The sequence below is a fragment of the Oryzias latipes genome, chromosome 6, assembly GCF_002234675.1.
Source record: "Oryzias latipes chromosome 6, ASM223467v1".
Classification (NCBI taxonomy): domain Eukaryota; kingdom Metazoa; phylum Chordata; class Actinopteri; order Beloniformes; family Adrianichthyidae; genus Oryzias; species Oryzias latipes.
In genome coordinates, this window is record NC_019864.2 from 18,755,933 (window position 1) to 18,774,674 (window position 18,742).

General features: G+C 41.7%; 1 protein-coding gene across 1 annotated transcript in view; it reads right to left on the reverse strand.

The window, feature by feature from the left end:
• Window positions 1-213: 213 nt before the first annotated feature.
• Window positions 214-18,742, reverse strand: part of LOC101161399 (multiple C2 and transmembrane domain-containing protein 2) — a 30,041-nt gene continuing 11,512 nt past the window's right edge. The window contains exons 18-23 of the mRNA XM_023955834.1: window positions 10,398-10,517; window positions 8,674-8,715; window positions 4,305-4,414; window positions 4,067-4,176; window positions 3,056-3,153; window positions 214-935 (exon numbers count right to left, since the gene is read on the reverse strand). Of these exons, the coding sequence (XP_023811602.1) occupies window positions 879-935; window positions 3,056-3,153; window positions 4,067-4,176; window positions 4,305-4,414; window positions 8,674-8,715; window positions 10,398-10,517 (537 nt within the window). The 3' untranslated portion in view covers window positions 214-878. The remainder of the gene's footprint in view (window positions 936-3,055; window positions 3,154-4,066; window positions 4,177-4,304; window positions 4,415-8,673; window positions 8,716-10,397; window positions 10,518-18,742) is intronic.

Below are 18,742 nucleotides of genomic sequence, written 5' to 3' on the forward strand. Positions count from 1 at the left end.
TGTGAGAGAGAAACAAAGCAATGCTTTCGGAAGCGCTCTGGAGCCACGGCGCTTTGATGTGAGCCCGGTAACCGAGGCACAGCGGTGGACAGTGTGCAAGCTCAGTTTCAGTGGCCGTGTTGTGTAATCAGATGTGTTTACTGTGCATTCAAAAGAAGTGGTGTAATCCATCCTTATCAGAATTTTTGTGGGGAAAAAAAAAACAGTTAAATATAAATATGAGATGTAATTTTTATTTTAAATTAATTTAAAATTTCAGATAAAATTGCAAACAGGAAGCTGGAGTTAAAAGGTTTTAAAGGCATAACTGTATTGACATTAGCTTGTTGAGAGAAATAATCATGTTAATATAATGCTTTTGAAAAAATACATCACAATTTATTTTGACAGTTAAATATTTCTAAATGTGCTACATTGCAATTTCTCTTTAATAAACAATAAAGACTTTCCACTACAGTGTTTTGATTGTGCCATCTTTCATTTGACAGAAATATCTAATTTAACTCACTCGTAAAAAAAAAAAGAGAGAAAAACGGGGGAGGTAAGCCAAACCAGACATGTCCCGGTTCTCTTCCAAATGATTTCCATAGATGAAGGCTGAGCTGCTTAACGTTCTCTTTTCTTTACTTCCAAGTTTGTGATTGACAGCGCCATGTGCTGCCCTCCTGGTTCCTGCAGTTCACAGCCCCTGTCAGGGGGGTGGCAAACACACAATCCAGAGAGCGGCTGGCTGCCCCTCAGCAGCAGGGGGCAGAGTTTGGGTGGCGTTGTGGGGTACGCGGAGTCAAAGGTCGGGCTGGCACTGGAGCGTTGCTGTCAGGTGGACTGCATCACATGTAAAAAGAGCCCAGCCTTTCATCCGCCGATTCCACAGAGTTTTATCTCTTCTTCTTCTGGTTCTGGCTGGTGGGCGCTCTCTGTGCACTGTACTGCACCTGTAAAAACAAACAGGAGTTTGGTCAGAGGCAGGTAATTCGAGCTCTGCAGAGCGCACCATAATGGCTCCCCTGAGGAGAGCTGGTGCAGGGGAAAGTGAGGCAGGCTCGCATGTAATGAATCATTTTTTAAACACAGGAGCAGAGGGGATTAATCACAGAGAGGAAGGATTTGAGAAGTCAAGGGGTTCTGTACCAGCAACCCCCCTTCTCCGTCATCCTGCACCAGAATATCAGAAACAGACATCAACTCTTAAGATGACCTGCCAGGCCAGGGAGGCCGCTGAAAGCTGCATAATCACTATCTGTGAGTCGTGTAACCTAAAGAAAACTGTGCTACTATTGAGGGTTGCTCAGGTTAAAAAGTTAGTTAACAGGAAACTTTTTTTACTGACTACTTTACAAACCCCTGAAGTAACTTCTGTTTATTAGGCTGAAAACAGAAATCATACACAAATCTAACACTTGTTTTTTGCTGCCAGACCCATTGGTAGACTTTGTTTACAGATTTTCCTTTTGCGTATTACATAATAATTAAGCACACTTAAAAAAAAAAGTGAAACTTGTGCATTCTAAATCTCACACCCTGAAATCTGCATCATTTTCTTTCCCGACATGCGACCAAAAAGTGCAATCCTAATTCAAAGAGAAATGATCATAGGCTGAGCTGACAAAAAGGGATGAATTTAAAAAAACAAGCTTTGAAGTTAGCTTCTTGAGTTCAATACAGTGATTCTCTGGAATAAAGGTAAGAGCTCTATGCTAATTAGCTGGTCTCCATTATTAGAATGGGAGATAGAATGTGGGAACAAAGTGACTGCCTCCTGCATCAGAACATGAAACTGTCCTCAGAACTGACAGATGCTTCTTATTTCCAGACAGACACCGTGTTGTCAGAAGTCTCTGTTTGAGGCATACTTTGTTGATGCACGCAGGCACTAATTGCCAAGTCACATTTGCAAGAAAGACAGGAGTCAATTTTCAGTCCTCGTGGTGTTTGGTGTCCACACCTATCTGATGATTGAAGTCGTAAAGCAACAAAACAAAATATGTCCGTCTATTGTTTTGGGTCTCCTGTGTACATGGTTTTGAGGTTATTTATTTTTTTCACAGTATGAAATGAAATCTATTTGGGATGAATCTTAAGGGTGTTTTGTTTTTTTCTTCTATGATTGGAGCTATTTTCTAGATGGGGTTCTTCTTTTAAACCAGACTAAAAAAAAGTATTGTTTCCATGGGATTTGAAAGTGAGTCATTTTCAAAGCTCAAACATCGCATCCCAGTGGGAAGAAGGCATACAAAGGATTGTGAATCAAAATGTACTCGCCACCTTGTTTTGCCAACTCAGTCAGCCAAATCTCAAACAACACAGGCTCCCTCCAACATCACAGAGGAGTCAGCACTGCCTTGCTGCAGGAGAACATCAAGGGCACGGTTGAAAAAAAGACTGGGGTGAGAGTGCCTTGCCAGATCCAGACTGTCAGGATTTTTTTTTTCTCTTTTTTTGTTGAAATATGCCTGGTGAGTTACCTGTGAGATGGAGACATTGTGTGGCACTTCATTTCCTGTCTGCACAAAATCCTCAGCCAGAGGACTGCGAGCAACGGCACCACTTATAACAACCTGACAGCTCTTCTCAGCTCTGAGATGTAAATGCAAATGACACATCAGCCGTGGCTAATATGTAATCACATATGGCACCTTGCAAGATGACTGGGGCCCACAAATATATTAATTGACTCTACCACCCTGAAGTGACTGGGGCCACATCAGGGTTTCTGTGAGACACTCAGAAACGTCCGGAGTCGCCTGCCAGCTCTCGGCTGTTTCGCAGGCTTCCATGACAGAGTTTCAATCAAACTCGCAAAATTGTTCATAAAAGACAAGGCCACTACAATATGGCTGAGGATGGATCTGAGGATGTTTAGCAGCTACAGCGACTATGGGATGGATTTACACTGAGGAATAATTGGGACAGAGCTGCTTTAAAGGAGAGTCCATTAATAATCTAACAAAGCCAGAGGATATATTTCCTCAGCACCTGGGAATACTGGTACAGCAAATAATGCAGACATCTTCAGGGATTTCCACCCTATCTGTATGTAAAATTGGACCCTTACCTTTTGAACATCAGACGGCACCCTCACGAGGAAATCTAGCATTTCATTACCGTCAATGGAATACGGCTTGCGCAGCTTCTTGGTAAACTTGTTAATGCCTGCAAAAACAGGACCACAGGAAAAAAAAAAATGAACTAGAATATTTGTGTAAAGTTACGCCCGACAAATAAAAACCAAAAGTAAATCAGTTTATCTATGCATGCTTGTCAAATGTTCCCTTTCAGCCTAAATTAATTTAAGTCCTGCAAATACTTCTGAGACTGAGAAGAAGAACGTTTTACAACTTTATTTGCTTTGATTTGAACAACAATAAAGAAATTGTTCAATCTTGATTTCTTCTTTTTTTTGGAAAGATTTTGAACGTGTGTATATTTTGCACAGTATTACACATCTTAAACAGACTTATGTTTGCTGTTTGGTGCTGCTTGGACCCCAACATGCAGACAAAGAACCTAAGGACTCAAACATGTGCACAGAACTTGAAAGACTTGCCTTGCAACCACAGAGATGGGGGTTAACTGGGGAGGCAGAACAGTGTCTCCACTGTGAGTCTTTTGTTTGATATGGTGGGTTTTTTGGTATTGATTGTGTTGAAGGCAGCGTGGAAGTGCTGTGGTTGTGGGCTTACAGCTGGAGGAGGAAAGCCTGCTAAGGGCACTACAGCTCCCTGACCACTGAGACGACAGTCTGTTCTGTATGACTAGAGCAGATAATGAGAGGCTAGACCAGGGGCCTACAGACTGCCCAAGGACATCATGTATTATATAAATCCTGCTATTCTACCTCTGCTTTGTTTTCACACAAACCCTCGGTCATGCCTCAGCTGGGCTCTGCTGCATCAGCTCATCCTGGGCAGAAGAAGGCGAGTAATCTCTTTGCACTTGCAAAGGTGGAGATATGACAATGTTCTGTAACTGCTGTGCTATATTTGACTGAAGAACTGCCTATTGTGATAAATCTAAATATTTGTAAAATGTAATTCAACTTATTTTATCAATTCATTTAACATACCCCATATCAGCACAATGTATCGCAGAGGGATGTAGTATAACAGCACCGTTGCCACAAACAGGACCAGACAAGCCAAAGAAGACAAGAATGGAACAGACCAGTTGAATATGCTGCAAAACAAAACCTCTGTTAGTCCAGGAGGAAGTACGATCACATAAAACATTTTACAATTCATCAAACTATATACTTGTCCTATATATTTGATTTTAAGGATTTAATCATTGATTATAGGTTGTACTTCTTGATTCGCTCCCCCATGTTTGCCACTTCCTCCAAACTGGTCTGAACAACCAGCACCACTTCCTGGACCATATGAATTTTGTCCATCAAGCCCTTCTTTCCTGGTTCCTACAAAAAAATAAAAAAAACAAGGCAAAAAATATGTACAGACACTGATGAGGTTCACTTCATGTCAATTGTTGGGCAGAGCAGACAAAGACCAGTTTATCTCTGTGGTGCTATTACATATGATTTATCTATTGAATGGCCCATAATGAGCAAACACTGTATATCTTCAGACTATGCTTTTGAAGATGACACAGACACTGCGCTCAGAAGCTGTTATGTGGATGGCTGAGAGATTTCATCTTTTGTCAGACACACACAATAGAGCTGTTGCACAAGTGCAGCACAATCAAGACTCTCCGGTAGATGAAAAGTACACAAAATGGCCTTCTGCAATCAGGGAGACTAGTCAAACCAGACGAGTCATGCAGGGGCCTCAAAATTTCGGAGAGATTCCATTTAAGCTGCCTGCACAGGACGAGTTTGAACATGTTTTTTTAACAAATATGTCAGTTCTGCCTTTCTAGCCCATCTACACTTTTTTTCTACTCATGGAAAAACACTTGCTTTGAATTCCTGCCGTAAATGTACTTGTTTGCCTTTTTTAAGCACAATTCTTCTCACAGGCACTGCATGTGAAGTATCATTTGCTTGTAAAGCACAGAGAAAATAATGACTTTTCCAAAGCAATGAGTCAATGTCTTGGAGTGTAGGAGTGTTTGTCTCGAAAAGAAATAAATGCGATCACATCAGGCTTGGAAATAATGACAACTTTGATGCCTTCCAGAGCAAGGGAGTGAGATGATGACTCGAGTAATACAAGCTAAAAAGAGCTGGGAAGCTTCACATCAAAAGGCGGAAATAATGACAGGAATGATGACAGAGAGGAGAGTGGGAGAGTGGAAGAGGGAGCGTTGGGGGAGGGCACTCTAATGGACCCTAACAGAAGGCTTGAGGATGTCTATATGTTTGTATTACAAGTCAGCTGAAGCCGCAGCCTGTGTGCGCTGACGGGGCCCAGACAGAATGCCTTCATCAGAGCCCCATGAGGCGGCCCCTGGGAGTACACTGTCTGCCAGCACGGAGTCTCCCCACTGCTGGGCCCACTCCGCTTCACCAAAGGTGCAGGAATAGAGCTATTCCCACAATAGCCGGGCCTCCCTCACTGGGCTCTGATCTGGACAGACACAAGGGCGCTCACAGTGCACTCCAAAAAAGGGAGAACTATCACAAACATGCCCTTTTTTTCCTGATGAACATCTCAGAAGAAGAAAGCTATCTGTGTTTATGAATCATCACTTAACTCCACTGCATCAAACATCATACAGGCTGGTAATTACACTCGCTGGGTATTGATATCTACACACTACTTTTTCTATTTCCATTTAGACTATAGTTTAATCCAAAATGATGGAGGTTTATTTGACTGTAATGGACATGCAAGGTAAACCTAGCCCACACTGCAGTTCTGACAGGGAAAAAAAACTGGCTTTCGTTTCTAAAAGGAAAAACAGACAAATAGATGTACTCTGAAGTATGCATCAAAAGGAAGGGGTCTCATGATTATCATCATTCATCTGCTTTAAGATTCCAGAAATCCTCCCTACATTTATCATGGGAGCCTGTTCTTTGTTCCCCTTTGCTTTGCAGCTTCTACACGAGTGGAGAGCAAAGCAAAAATAAATAAAAGATCTCCCGCCTAAATGGAAAAGGACTGGTAAACTAGGGATGCATTAAATGGCTCCCAAATTTTCTACTGATTAGAAAACCTGAGTGAAATCATATTCTCATTTTAGAGCAAATTGTAAAAGCTTCCTTTTAAGGGGCGGTAATGGGGAACCAATTTGATGTCCTGCAGAAAGGTAAACATACTCTCACAGCCATGTGTGCTGCTATCACAGGCTGGAAATAAAAGCTCATTTAGCATCATTTTAATTAGACAGAACTGTGCCAAATTTGAATTCTCAGACTGAATATTTATTTTCCGACTTTTTAGGCAAAAATACAAAGTTTGTCTAAATGAAAAACACCTGTGTTCCAAGCAGTTGATTTGATGCGGAACTAAACAAACTAACTGGCAATTTGAGTGGCGAGGCTTACATTTTCTAAAACGCATGGTGCAAATTAGGACATGGGTATGACGTTTGACTGGTAAAGCCAGCGTTTATCGGCGAACTTAAGAGGTTGTTTGAGGGAAGGGGGTAACCCCGAAGCCCAGTTCCCCCCACTAACTAGTTCTTCGCCCTCCCCCTGACTCCCATGAGCTAATTCATGAACAAATCAACACCGGAGCAGAACTGCCGCTGCGAGGCAATAAAAGAGTTGTTTCATCTTCTCTGTTTGTTTCTGTTGGAGATCTTTGGACTTGCATGTCTGCTTCTTTATGTTATGATTAAATATTGTCTATCTGCTGCATTGATACCCAAGGCCAAGGGGAAGTCACTTTGCCCACACATAATTTGTTAGCTGCCTTCCTTCCCTGAGGACAGATTTGTTCACAGGCAGAGAGTCTGTTCCGTGTTATCCTGCTGTAACTCTGCCTTGCCTTTCGTCTCTCCTTAACATCATACGTTCACATTCTATCGCTCTGCCTGAGGTTTACATATTTTCTTCCTCAAGGGGGAAAAGGGGGGGATAAGAATATATTTGAGTGGTAATCATAACCTTCTCAGAGGGAAAAGCCTTCATTCGAATTTTGGAGGAGAGGTGAGCGGAGAAACACGGAGCTTTGAAGTCATCAAATCCAACACTGATCACTCTTTAACCCCAAATAGTTTTAAAGAAGACTTTGATAGGGTGTGTAAAGTGACACTGTTTGATCTGACTGCATGATATCACATTCAAGTGACAGCAAGACCATAACAGGACTTTCAAATAAGCTACTTTAAATTAAAGCTGACAGCTTAAAACAAACACGGGTGAGTGCTTAATTAGTAAATGAAAGGATATATTTCATTTCCTGCAAGTGCAAAAGGCTCATGGAAAACCTTTCAAACAGAGGGGAAGGCAGAGTCTGCAAACACAGGAGAAAGATGGTGAAGCAAAGAAACCATCTTTTTTAAAAGAATATTGAAATATGAAGGAAAGTTTAACCCTTCAATCTTGCTTAACCACTGATCCTCTAAGCAATACCATTAAAAGTGTGGCTTTCCACTGCACAGACGTGTCATGTAAGTTTCATATGTGAATTAGCCCACCCTTTCAGACATGATTTGGTGGGTGGGCCTGTGTTTTTTACAATACGCCAGCTCTACAGTAGCCCCTGGTCATTGCAACTGCATATATCGAGCGCATTATGGATATGAATCCTGAGCCTAGACATGCTGCACCAGGGTCATTGCTCCAAGGCTTTGAGTTAGTTCCACACTTCATCGCCATAAAGTGATAATACACATCCCTGGTAACTTTTTCTTGTTTGCAGAAAACACTCTCACTGTTAAGTTGAATGTTGTGTGCTTTGGGAAGTCTAATATTCCAACTGCTTGTGAATCAGAAATACAGGAAAGTTGTCATAATTAGCAAAATTATCAGCAAATTTAGGATAACTAATATCGGCAGGAGTGGCGCATAAAGCTGTTAAAGTGGTTAGAGGGACAAACTATGAAAAACCTTTCTCTTTAATCCACATCTGTGGTACACAATCGAATTCGCAGGGTGGTTTAAATATAGTTTGACTGTGAAACGTACAGAGACACCGAACACCCAGAGGAGCAGAACAAAGAGCAGTGTACTACAAAGTATCCATAGATGTCACCCTCATTTACAAAGCACGAAAACATTTCTATTCTTAGTCAGTCCATGACTTTCTGAAATATTAGAAACAAAACTGCCTCATAGCTGTCCCTGTGGTGTGAAAAAACCTCAAACGTTAGTTTAAATTTAAATAAATATTACATGGGAGCAACTTAGTAGAACTGATATCTAACTATAGGTGATAAAACTGGATGAGGGCACTTTGTCGTCTACCGCAGCAGAATCGGTCACTAAATTGGTCCACCTCTCATGCTTGTACAATACAAACAGGACACCAGTCTTATTAGATGGCCTAGCAGAGCAAGAACCACTGTCAGACTTGTTGGTGCACTGTGGATGGCTTATAGATTTAATGTAACATTTTCTAAAATAAAAGCCATTTCCAAAACCAGGCATTCTCATTGTCGGTTAAAGTTGAATTTCTGTTTCTTTTAATTCAGAAAAAAACATCCAAACACATTTATTTCATATCCAGAGATTAGAGTATAAAATACTATAGCATGTAGTGAAAACTGAAAAGTACTAATGGTTTTTCTATTTGTGTGTAAGAAAGAGACTAAATAAAATACCTTCTCGTCTTCCTCTTCGTCGTCACCCATGGTCATGTTCACCTACAAGAAAATAAAGGGTACAGGGTGAGTCCCAATGAATGGGACATGTGGGCACTGGAGCATTTTTAACAAATACCTAGTAATGAAATTTTCTTTGAGCACATTCACCCCTATTGGGAGAGGCTTGTTTCCATAGAGACCGCATCACAGGGGTGACCTCACACAAAAAGAGAGGTGAGAAAGGGCCTTCCTCGGAAGAGCACTATCACACCAAAGCAATCTCTTTTCTCCACAACACAAGCTCAAAGAAAAACAGAAAGAGGAAGAAAAAAAAGTACATTTAATTTAGATGTTGTTGCGTAGATCACTTTATATCAAGTCATCCAGACCTCAGCGTGGCGCATGCTGTGACATTGCCTGGGTGCAGAGTTGTGTCATTGCGGGCTACAGTGTCACGGGGTGGGGGGCAGGCACACTGGATATGAGGATGAGCCCTGACTTTAACATTGCCCAGAGACAGCATCTTAGCTTGCAACTATAAACACTCTGACTGGAGCAGGGATGTTGCTTTGAGGGGTGGCGTGTGCAGGCCTGGCCTGTGGCTGGCCAGTGCGAAGGCTTACAACGCAGTGAAATTGGGGGCCAGTCAAAAGTGTGAACAGCATTAACCTTCACAGGCATGTGGAGGGCAGGTATAATTTACACAACAGTGGAGGTAGAAGATAGTATGATGTTGTAGAAAGATCTACAACAGCGCGTTTACAAATGTGATGATTCAACTACCAACACGACACAAGCTACAGACACCTCCAGCTTTTTCATTTAAGCTGTTTTGTTTTGTTTTGATGATTAATTTGATCTTTAGAAACAACTGTAATCAGATGTAATCCAGGTGAGAATGATACCACAAATTACTGCATTGCCAGGAGTATTTGATCACTTTTACTAACAGTGTAATAAAGGTAAAACACACGTGATTTACATTACTGCAATACTCTTCCTTAAGTATTTGAATGTTATCAGTGATTGAAAAACAACCTAACGCAACTTAAAAATCACAAATAAAAAATCTTGATTTATGATCCTTTGAAGAAGAAAGAAACATTTAAAGACCTAGTCCAATGAAAGTGGTGTTTTTGTGTTTTTTAACATGTTCTTGTGGCATTTTTCTCATGATGCACGACATATAGTTAGAAAATTAAACTTAAACTTGTATTTCTGAGTATTTCTTTATTCAAATCGTTGTGAATCAGGACAGAAGCAGAAAGAAAATGCCATTTGAAAAAGCTTGTAAGTGTGACATACAAGTTACTGCAGCAAGTCACAAGCTCCCTGCTCCGCTCTATTCTGATGCATCCACTTGCAGACAAATAGATCCGTGGACGTCTTTGTTTTCTTTGTTCTAACTGACATCTGGCTCAAAACTGTACGGCTGGATAGCTCAGATATCACTTGCTATTTTTGTTGCACTGGCATTGTGAAGTTAAAGTTGTGAGGGGCTGTAAGCTAGCGGGAGAGCATGTAAACAAATGGATCATGGGAACCAAAACAGTCCCCTCCAGAACTCAGAGGCTAATTCCTAATGTAATACAGTCACTCTGAGCTTCTCTTATCAACTGTTGGACGATAAAACAGATCAAATCTGGTCTGAATGCTGAGAGCTGATACAGCTATTTTATGTATGCATTGTGAATGTATGCAATTGAAGGTCTGCATGGACCTGACAAATTCTCATTACTCACCAGGTCCTGGTTGGAGCTGGCCTTTCCTGTCGAGAGCTGATAGTAGTTCCAGCCGATGAGCAGAAGCAGGAAGAGTGGCAGCATGAAGAGATCCCAGTGCCACACTGTCACAAGGAAGATCTGACGAGACAGGACATGACAGTTTCACGCACAGCACATCTTTGCCGCAGCCTCTTCACCCAGCTCTGCAAACCTGCTTCTAAATAAACTGCATAATGGATTTAACCACATCCTAAATTTTACGAGAAGCTCAGAGGCACTTTAAAGCTTTTAAAGCTTGTAAAGACTTACAGTTAGTGGCAACAGATTCAACTCCTGGTGGTTTAAAAGTAAAAGACATTGAACCTTTAATATCATGAAATCCCACGTTAAGTAGTATTACTCTGGCAGAGTGCCTTCCTGCAAAACGGAAAGTATGACGGGCAGGGAGTGCTGTCTTTTAACTTGCACATCAAGTCGTCTCAGACTTAGAGGCAGCAATATTCTGCACGGCGCATGTGGCAGCTGGAGAAGCATTTGCAACATTTACCCCCTCTGTGGCGATGATACGGAGAAAAGTCAAGACCCCTCGTAGAAATAAGATGGATCGCGCTGAATGAATAATCCTTCATAATTCTGTAGAGGCGTGGTGCTAAGCACATTGCACAACACCCACAGCATTTCACAGCACATCACTAATTGGACTGCTGCATTTAAACCCATTTAGTGACAGCCTAATGAGTCTGTTTGCAACTGAAATTATAAGGAATGTGCAAGCAAGATCACATCAGTGGTGTGACAAGGATGAGATGAAAATGTCGCCTAAAGCTTAAAATCTATTTTAGTGGGACCATGCATTACATGTCCAACATATGGTCCTCCTTTATTTAACAAGGAAATTGTGTAAAAGACATTCAGGTATAAGAACTTTCTCTGATCAATGCAACACTTGCAATGTTTGAAATGCAATTTCTTCAAATAAAAAATCTTGTTTTACCGTCGGTAGCCCAGTGCAGTCTGAGCTGAAAGAGCTTGAGGGTGTTCAGCGTACGGACAATATGTTTGACTTAAACCCCAGACAGGATGTGAAGCTTGAACCCCTTCGGGTCTGAATAGCAGACCTGTAAACGGCATACTGCTCCTGTCATAGCAACAACACTGAGTCCATGCGTGGCGCTCGGGGGGCAGTGTACCTAGTGCCACACCAGGCCTAGGTTCAAACAGCCACCAGGAAAATGTGTACCGTGAGTAATGCAGACAACACCGTGGCACAGTGCCCTTAGCTTCACCACTGCTCTGCTTATTAGCTTACCACCCTGAGAAGGGGGTGGCCGAGCCAAAGTGTAATGCAGGAACACAGTGGGATCACCAATGCAATGAAAGCAAACAATATGTTGCAGAACAGGAGGTTCATTTGAAATACTGGCTGCAGCAACAAACCCGAGCTGGTGAAACAGAGAAAAGGTAAACAATGAATATGCATGATGCGCAGAGCTAGCTGTAGTACATTTCCTCTCTGTTATGAATAACTTACGTCACAAGTTGTCACCTCAGTTCCCAAGAGGGAACTCTAGCACGACTCTCCCCTCACCCCAGAGGAATTCTTTTGGCTGCTGGACAGGTAGCTTGTCATACGCTCGGTATTTTCAGAAAAAAAAAGGGAAAGAAACGGGGAAAAATGTGCCTGGGAACTGACATGAGCCCAGCAGGAATGTTGAACCTCCTTGCCCTTGCTGCAAAGCTTCTACATTAACCACTAAAGTCTAATTGCTTGGTCTCTGTCTTCCTGTGGAAGTCAACAGAGGGAGCCAATTCATTTCCGCCCAGGGAGCCAGCAGAGAGAATCTGTCACAGGTATTCATAATCGCCCACTAATGCAAATTTCTGCTCACTGGGTTCTGGCTCGGTGGACAAGATAAAAGCCTACAGAAATACAATGCCTTGTGTCTAAACTGAGCGCTTAAATGAGGGTATAAACCAAAACTGTCAGAAATATCGTTGTAGTTCCTCCCTCATGGTATGTCAACCCATATGCTTGGATTTTACATGCCTTTTTAACAAAACAAAAAAAAAAAAGATACAAAATATCTTTGCAGACCTGATTTCCTTCTCTTTGGTTCACAGACAATGCTGTTGGATTCTACCGCATCCACACATGAAGTGTCCTTAATAAATCTAAAAAATCTAAAAAGACATATGCCAGCAAAGAAAAGGTATTGTCATTTTTTAAATTTAATTCTTTACGTTAATCATGAAACTTCAATAACACACTTCCAAATTTTCATTTTATGTCATTTATTGAGACAAACAGATTGAAAAAATACGCATATCTGAGTACTCAGCCAAGAGGACTGGATAACAAGCTATTTGCAGTTGAACAAGCCTTATGTGTTTGCGAGAAGTGACTCTTTATAGGAAACCTCCCTTGACAAACACCATTTAGCTGAAAAATGTCTGTATGATTATGCACAGGGTGCCTGGGGAGGAAAAGGGAACGAATTAATATAACTATTAGCGCGCGGTGGAGTAGTAGATGATGGAGATGTACTTTCCACAGCCACCTGTAAGCGTTTGGAGAAGAGGGCAACCCTGGGCAGAGCAATTCTGCCAGGAGGGTTAAGAACAGCCTGACAGATTTGTTTTATGGCACTATTAATATGATTCCACTAAATGCATCTTGCTCCCTATCGTGCAGATCCCCTGGCCAGCAGAATCCAGCTACTAATAATAAAGCACTCAGTGATTAAAAGTGTGAATAAAATAACTTAAAGCTGAGCAAGCATGGTAACTCCTGCCACCCACGTTCTCCCAGGAGACAGAGAAAGGATGTCACAAGACTGGAGGGACACAGACACCTTCTCTGTAAAAGTTTTTTTTTTCAATATATATTCTATAAATTGATTAACAAGAGGTGCCCCAGCTTCTAAACCTGACTGGTAAATTGTTAGTCATAGGTTGTCTCCTTTTACACCAGACAGCCGGAGATAAACACAAGCATCAGATCACTAAAATACCACAGTTGATGAGCCAAATTAACGTAATGTCACAGAACACAGAGCCAGACAGTATCGTTACTCTTTGTGCTCAAAAATATTTTATTCCACTCCTTTTTTTTTTTTTTTTTTTGTCTGGTACATTTCAAAAATACCCTCATTTTTAAAGTATGTACCATCCAAAAATACACAAGATTTAATCTTGGCTCTATCTTCAGTTGCACTCCACTTGGAAAGTTAAACAAAGCGAGAAGAGTGCCAGCCAGCATTATGAGGGTCAGTCATGGGGGTTATGGAAGGATGCCAGATGTCATGAACATGCACTGAAAGAGTTTCAGACTGGCTATATAGGCTGCAGGCTTTGTGTCTGCATTTGTGTGCTTGTCCGTGTGTGCATTAGATGGGAAGACAAGTAAGAGTAGAAGAAGACATGGTTAAATAAATATTAAGATGAAGCAAATCAGAGAAAACAAATCTCTGCAAACATTGTGTTAAAATGACAAAATATTAATAACTTCTGATCTTTAGAAAGAACATTTTTATGATGGTGAAGAGAGCTTAAGGGCTTAAAGGTACAAGTAGGGGCTCCAGTTAGGTATGTCTGTTTTTGCTCAGGATGAAACAGAGTCAGGATGTAAGGATTGATGCTGGGGACAGGAGCAGCAGGCTCTAAAATAGTTGTAAATGCAGAGCAATGAGACATGTAATATGTGTTGAGCTCAGGCCAGTGTGGGGACAGGCTTTCAGGGGGTGTCAGAGGCAGAGGAAGCGCAGATAAGATTTCTCTCCAGGGCAGGTAGGATGTGTGTGGGCAGCCACAGTGCTCTAAGCTAAAGCTGAATAAATATTTCACATACGCTCAGCTCAGGTCTTATCAACTGTGAAGAGACACACACACTGAGGAAGACCAGTAAAAGAGAGGCTTCCTTCGAAAGAGAGCCTCTTCAGCGGGTTTACTTTCTGCACAGTAACAATAAAAAGATTTACAACTAAAAATGTTTACAAATAACCAAATTAGAGTGTTTTCGATTTTACTTTGAATTGAAAATTTAAAACATGCACATTTGAACAACAAAAATATCAATTTTTATGATGAATCCCAAGCATGTTTCAGATTTTTTTTTGCTTCCCTGGATGATTTTAGAATACATATTAGACCTTCTTTTCAAATGTTTGCTTTTCAAAGCCATGAAGGAGGCTTGCGGTGGCTAAATGATAAGCAAATGCCACAGCTTCTAAGCCCTTCTGCTCAGTCGGTGAAACAGTGATAGCTCTTTATTGAAGCACTAAGGAAGAGCAGTTTTACGAGGCAAAGCATTAGCATTTGCTCACAGGGCCAGCTCTGCCTGTTGTCTCCCCGTCTGTCTGACACATGAGTAGAGTTGGTGCAGGGCTGGAGCGGGGCAGGCAGCAGAGGCCCCGTGGTGCCTGTCAGTGGTGGCTACACTGACCCCACACTGCGGCATTGGCCACTAGTGTTTAATCCGTGTCGGTAGCGTTAACACTGAGCGACCTCCTGGGTGACAGATCTGCCATGCGAGCCTTTTTCCCCTGGGCAGGCTGGGAAAGGGGGCTGGTGGTGGTGAGTGTGTGTTGGGGGGGGGGGGGGGGGGGGGGGGACTCTCTCTCCCTGTCAACTGAGCTCACACACTTTAGCACGCCGGGGCCAAGACCGGCCTTGAAACGCCACATACAGAAGTGGACAGGTCGCTGGCAGAGCCGCGCAGAGAGAGATGTCCTCTGTGTGCAGGAGGTGGTGAGGATGTTAAAGGCAGTCATTATTTCCCAGCGTACACAATGGGGTCAAACTCAGTGCACACTTCAGTTTGACTGAAATAAGGCAGAAAACTCTACTTAGTAAAACCCTTTCAAATATGGACACTCTTCTGCCCGTTCTTGGCTTTACATGGCAAAATATGATCAATCTAATAATAAAACTGGCTTTAAAAAAGTTTCAAAATGTTGTCAATTTTCTACCATCCTAAATTATTGTTATAGACTGATTTCCAGTGCCCTTTACAGGTAAAAATACTCAAAGGGAATGAATGGCGACTTTAAGCAGATTATTTCAATGTGCTCATGAGGTTTAAATGAATTTTTCCCCTTTTTAAAAATAACAATACATTTTCCAATTCTCACTCCAATCATCATTTGACCAATTGTAAAAAAGTATCCCCAGTGGTTTTTTTAAATATGATGACGTTGTTTAAAGCTAAGATCAAGAAACCTGTGTCTTTTTCCAGGACATAGTTTCTGCAGAGCGGCAGTAGTTCATCAGAAGTTTGCCTCATTTCCCATTATCTCTTTGTTTACACTCCCTTCTGCTAGCTTACAGCCCCTAACAACCCCAACATAACATTATCGGTGCAACAAAAAATGGTGAGCAATATTGGAGCTATCCAGCTGTACAGCTCCGACAAAGAAAACAAAGATGGGTTTAGGTTTAGATGGTTGAGCATGTCGGTCAGTGGACGAAGGATCAGCGGTTCGATGCCCGCTACCTCCAGCCAACTGTTGTTGAGTCCTTGGGCAAGACTCTTTACTCTCCTTGCCTCCAGTGTGGCTTCACTGGTGTGTGAATGTGCATGAACGTCCCAGTGATGGTCAGAGGGGCTGTAGGCGCGTACAGGCAGCCCCGCCTCTGTCAGTCTGCCCAAGGGCAGCCGTGGCTACATCAGTAGCTCACCATCACCAAGTATGAATGAATAATGGACACACATTGTAAGTCTGTGAGCGTCTGGAAAAGTGCAGATTATTAACCATTATTATTTTATCTATTTGTCTACAAGTAGAAACATCAGAATGGAGTGGAGATGTGAGACTTTGGCCTGCCAAGCATATTTTCTACATTACAAATAAGCTCTTTCTTCAAACTATATTTTTTCATCTGCTCCTGATTTACCACAGTTTGAACAAAGAAGCACTAAGAAATACAACTTTAAGCTTAATTTTCTTTATATATGTACTTCAGAAAAACGTTACAAAGAACATGTTGAAAACAAATAAAGAAGATTTTCATTGGATTGGGTCTATAAAAAAATATATAGATAAATTCCAAGAACATGTAATGTTTTTAAATAGCCAGTTTCAAGAGCTGTATTTTAAGAGCCGATAATAAAAACACTCTTTTAAATCTGCTGACAAGTTTACAACTAATCTCAGACTATACCATTTAATAATTAATAGACCACAAAAAAAAAAGTGCACAGACATCTTTATCACCGTCATCATTTTGTCTTCCTCTTAGACGCTTTCCCACTGCACTGTCTGTGAGAACTCCCACAGTCGTGGAGATGAAGAGTGCAACCCCCATGAGATTGAAGAAACACACTCCTTTATGGCCTCCAACTTTTTCAAACAGAGAGAAAACAGATGCAGGGCAGAAACAAGGAGACAATTCACAGGCTCGCACAGTCCTCTCGCTGTTCTCACAAAAGCCTCAGCCACGCTGCAGTGCAGAAAACCACAAAAGAGCAGACCCAAAACTCACAAAGCTTCTCAGTTTCAGGGACAGTGTTAGCAAGAACAATTATGACAACTCTGATTACGACCTTGATCTTGGCCGAGCTGGTGTTCTAGTTAACAGCCCTGACTCCTGCGGTTTCTACACAGGTGGTCTCCCGAGACCTCTGAAGTCAAATCTGACCCCGTCCTGCCCTCATCTGGGGAGACGGTGATTCTATCAGCCTCCAAAAAAAAAAGGAAAAAAAAGTGTCTGCTGCAGCTGCCAAGAGTGTTTACAGCTGCGCTGCATCAAACTTTCATCAAATGCCATCTTTATAGTCTGTTATATGAAGCAATCAGCATTTCACAGGCTGTCAAACGCTGTCTAAACTAGTTGCTACCTGGCTGTGTCAGGGAGAAAACAGTTTGAATAATCACAGGAGGAACACAGGCTCTTTAGCTCCTGACAGATGAGGTGACTCATTTGTTAAAATATTAATTCTATTTAAAAACTTAAAGCACCCTAATGATAGCAAGGCTCGAAAAGACCTTTCAAGTGGGAAGGATCCTACTTTTTTTTTATTTTTATCTCTGATCCATTTCATCTCAATCAAACTTTTTGCCAACTTGAAACTTCTGAAACAGATAAATTTGTACTGCTGACATAACCTCTTTTTTTTAATCTTTTGGGATAATGGGGAAAACTCTTGGTTCAATTCAAAGAATGGAGGATTTCACTCCAGCTTGTTCCCATGAAAGTCTCCTATTGGGAGAAGTAACCGACCTGATCTTCCCGGTGCCTCAGTTCATGTTTCCTGCAGTGCTGTAGCTCCATCTACAGGAAGGGAGCTGGGGAGCAGCAAAGAACTCTGAGTGACCCCTTCGCAGTCACTGCTGATGTACAGCACGTTCATGTGAAAGCAGTTATTTTATGGAAATTTCAGCTGTCACATTTTTCTCTCTTTCGGGGAAAAAAAAACAACATGCTGTTGTCAAACTCTTGAAAGCGCCCATATTCAGCTCATTACTGTTGCTTACAAGAGGAGTAGAAAAACAACATTCACATTTTTTTGTTTGTACTTCTTGAAATTATTCTGAGGATTTGCCAAAACTTTGTCCCTGCGTCTTTGCTTTGTTGTTGTTTGTTGGCTTTGTAACGTTAACTAATTAGACAAATTTAAAGAGAAAACTGCAACCTTTGGGTTGAAAGTTGAAAACAGCTCCCAACAGCCTGACGCGGTAGCACAATCAATACCAGTGAACTCTGGCAACCGCAAAGAATAACAACACAACGAGATTTTCCATTTCAGGACAGTAAATAAATAAATATGTGAAAACACTGTGGCGGAGCAAACGGGAGCAGCGCTCAGATTCTGGTGAGAGAATCTTGATATTTATGTCTTAAATCGTCACTTAACTTGAACTGTGGCAGCAATCCCTCATGTAAAATGTGAACGCTTCACACACTTACAACCACTTCGTAGGGGGATGAAAGAATCTGCATAAACAGAACAGCGATGTGAAACGCCTGCTGCGAGGAGGTCAGAAAAGTGCTCTGATATAATAGCTAAGTATTCCTGGTAAAGCACTACGTTAGCATCCCACAGTCCCGGGAAAAAACCCACAGCAGTGGTAATGCATTACAGGATGTATATTTAGTGTAAAAGGGTAGCACTGGCCTGCATGCATGATAAATAATGTATTGTAATGTATATTAAAGCTAGACCCACCACTGCAGTACTCTGACAAGCCCTGCGCTGCCTGACACAGTGGAAAAAAGCAGACACTGCTGGTATAATTATGCACATGAGAGGCAAGCAGAGGCCATCTGTCAATGTCTGAATCAGTTACCTTATTACCACTGCCTAAAGATATAAAGATAGGAGTGGGAGCTGCTTTCATTGAGCACATGGTGGCATGCTGCCTGAG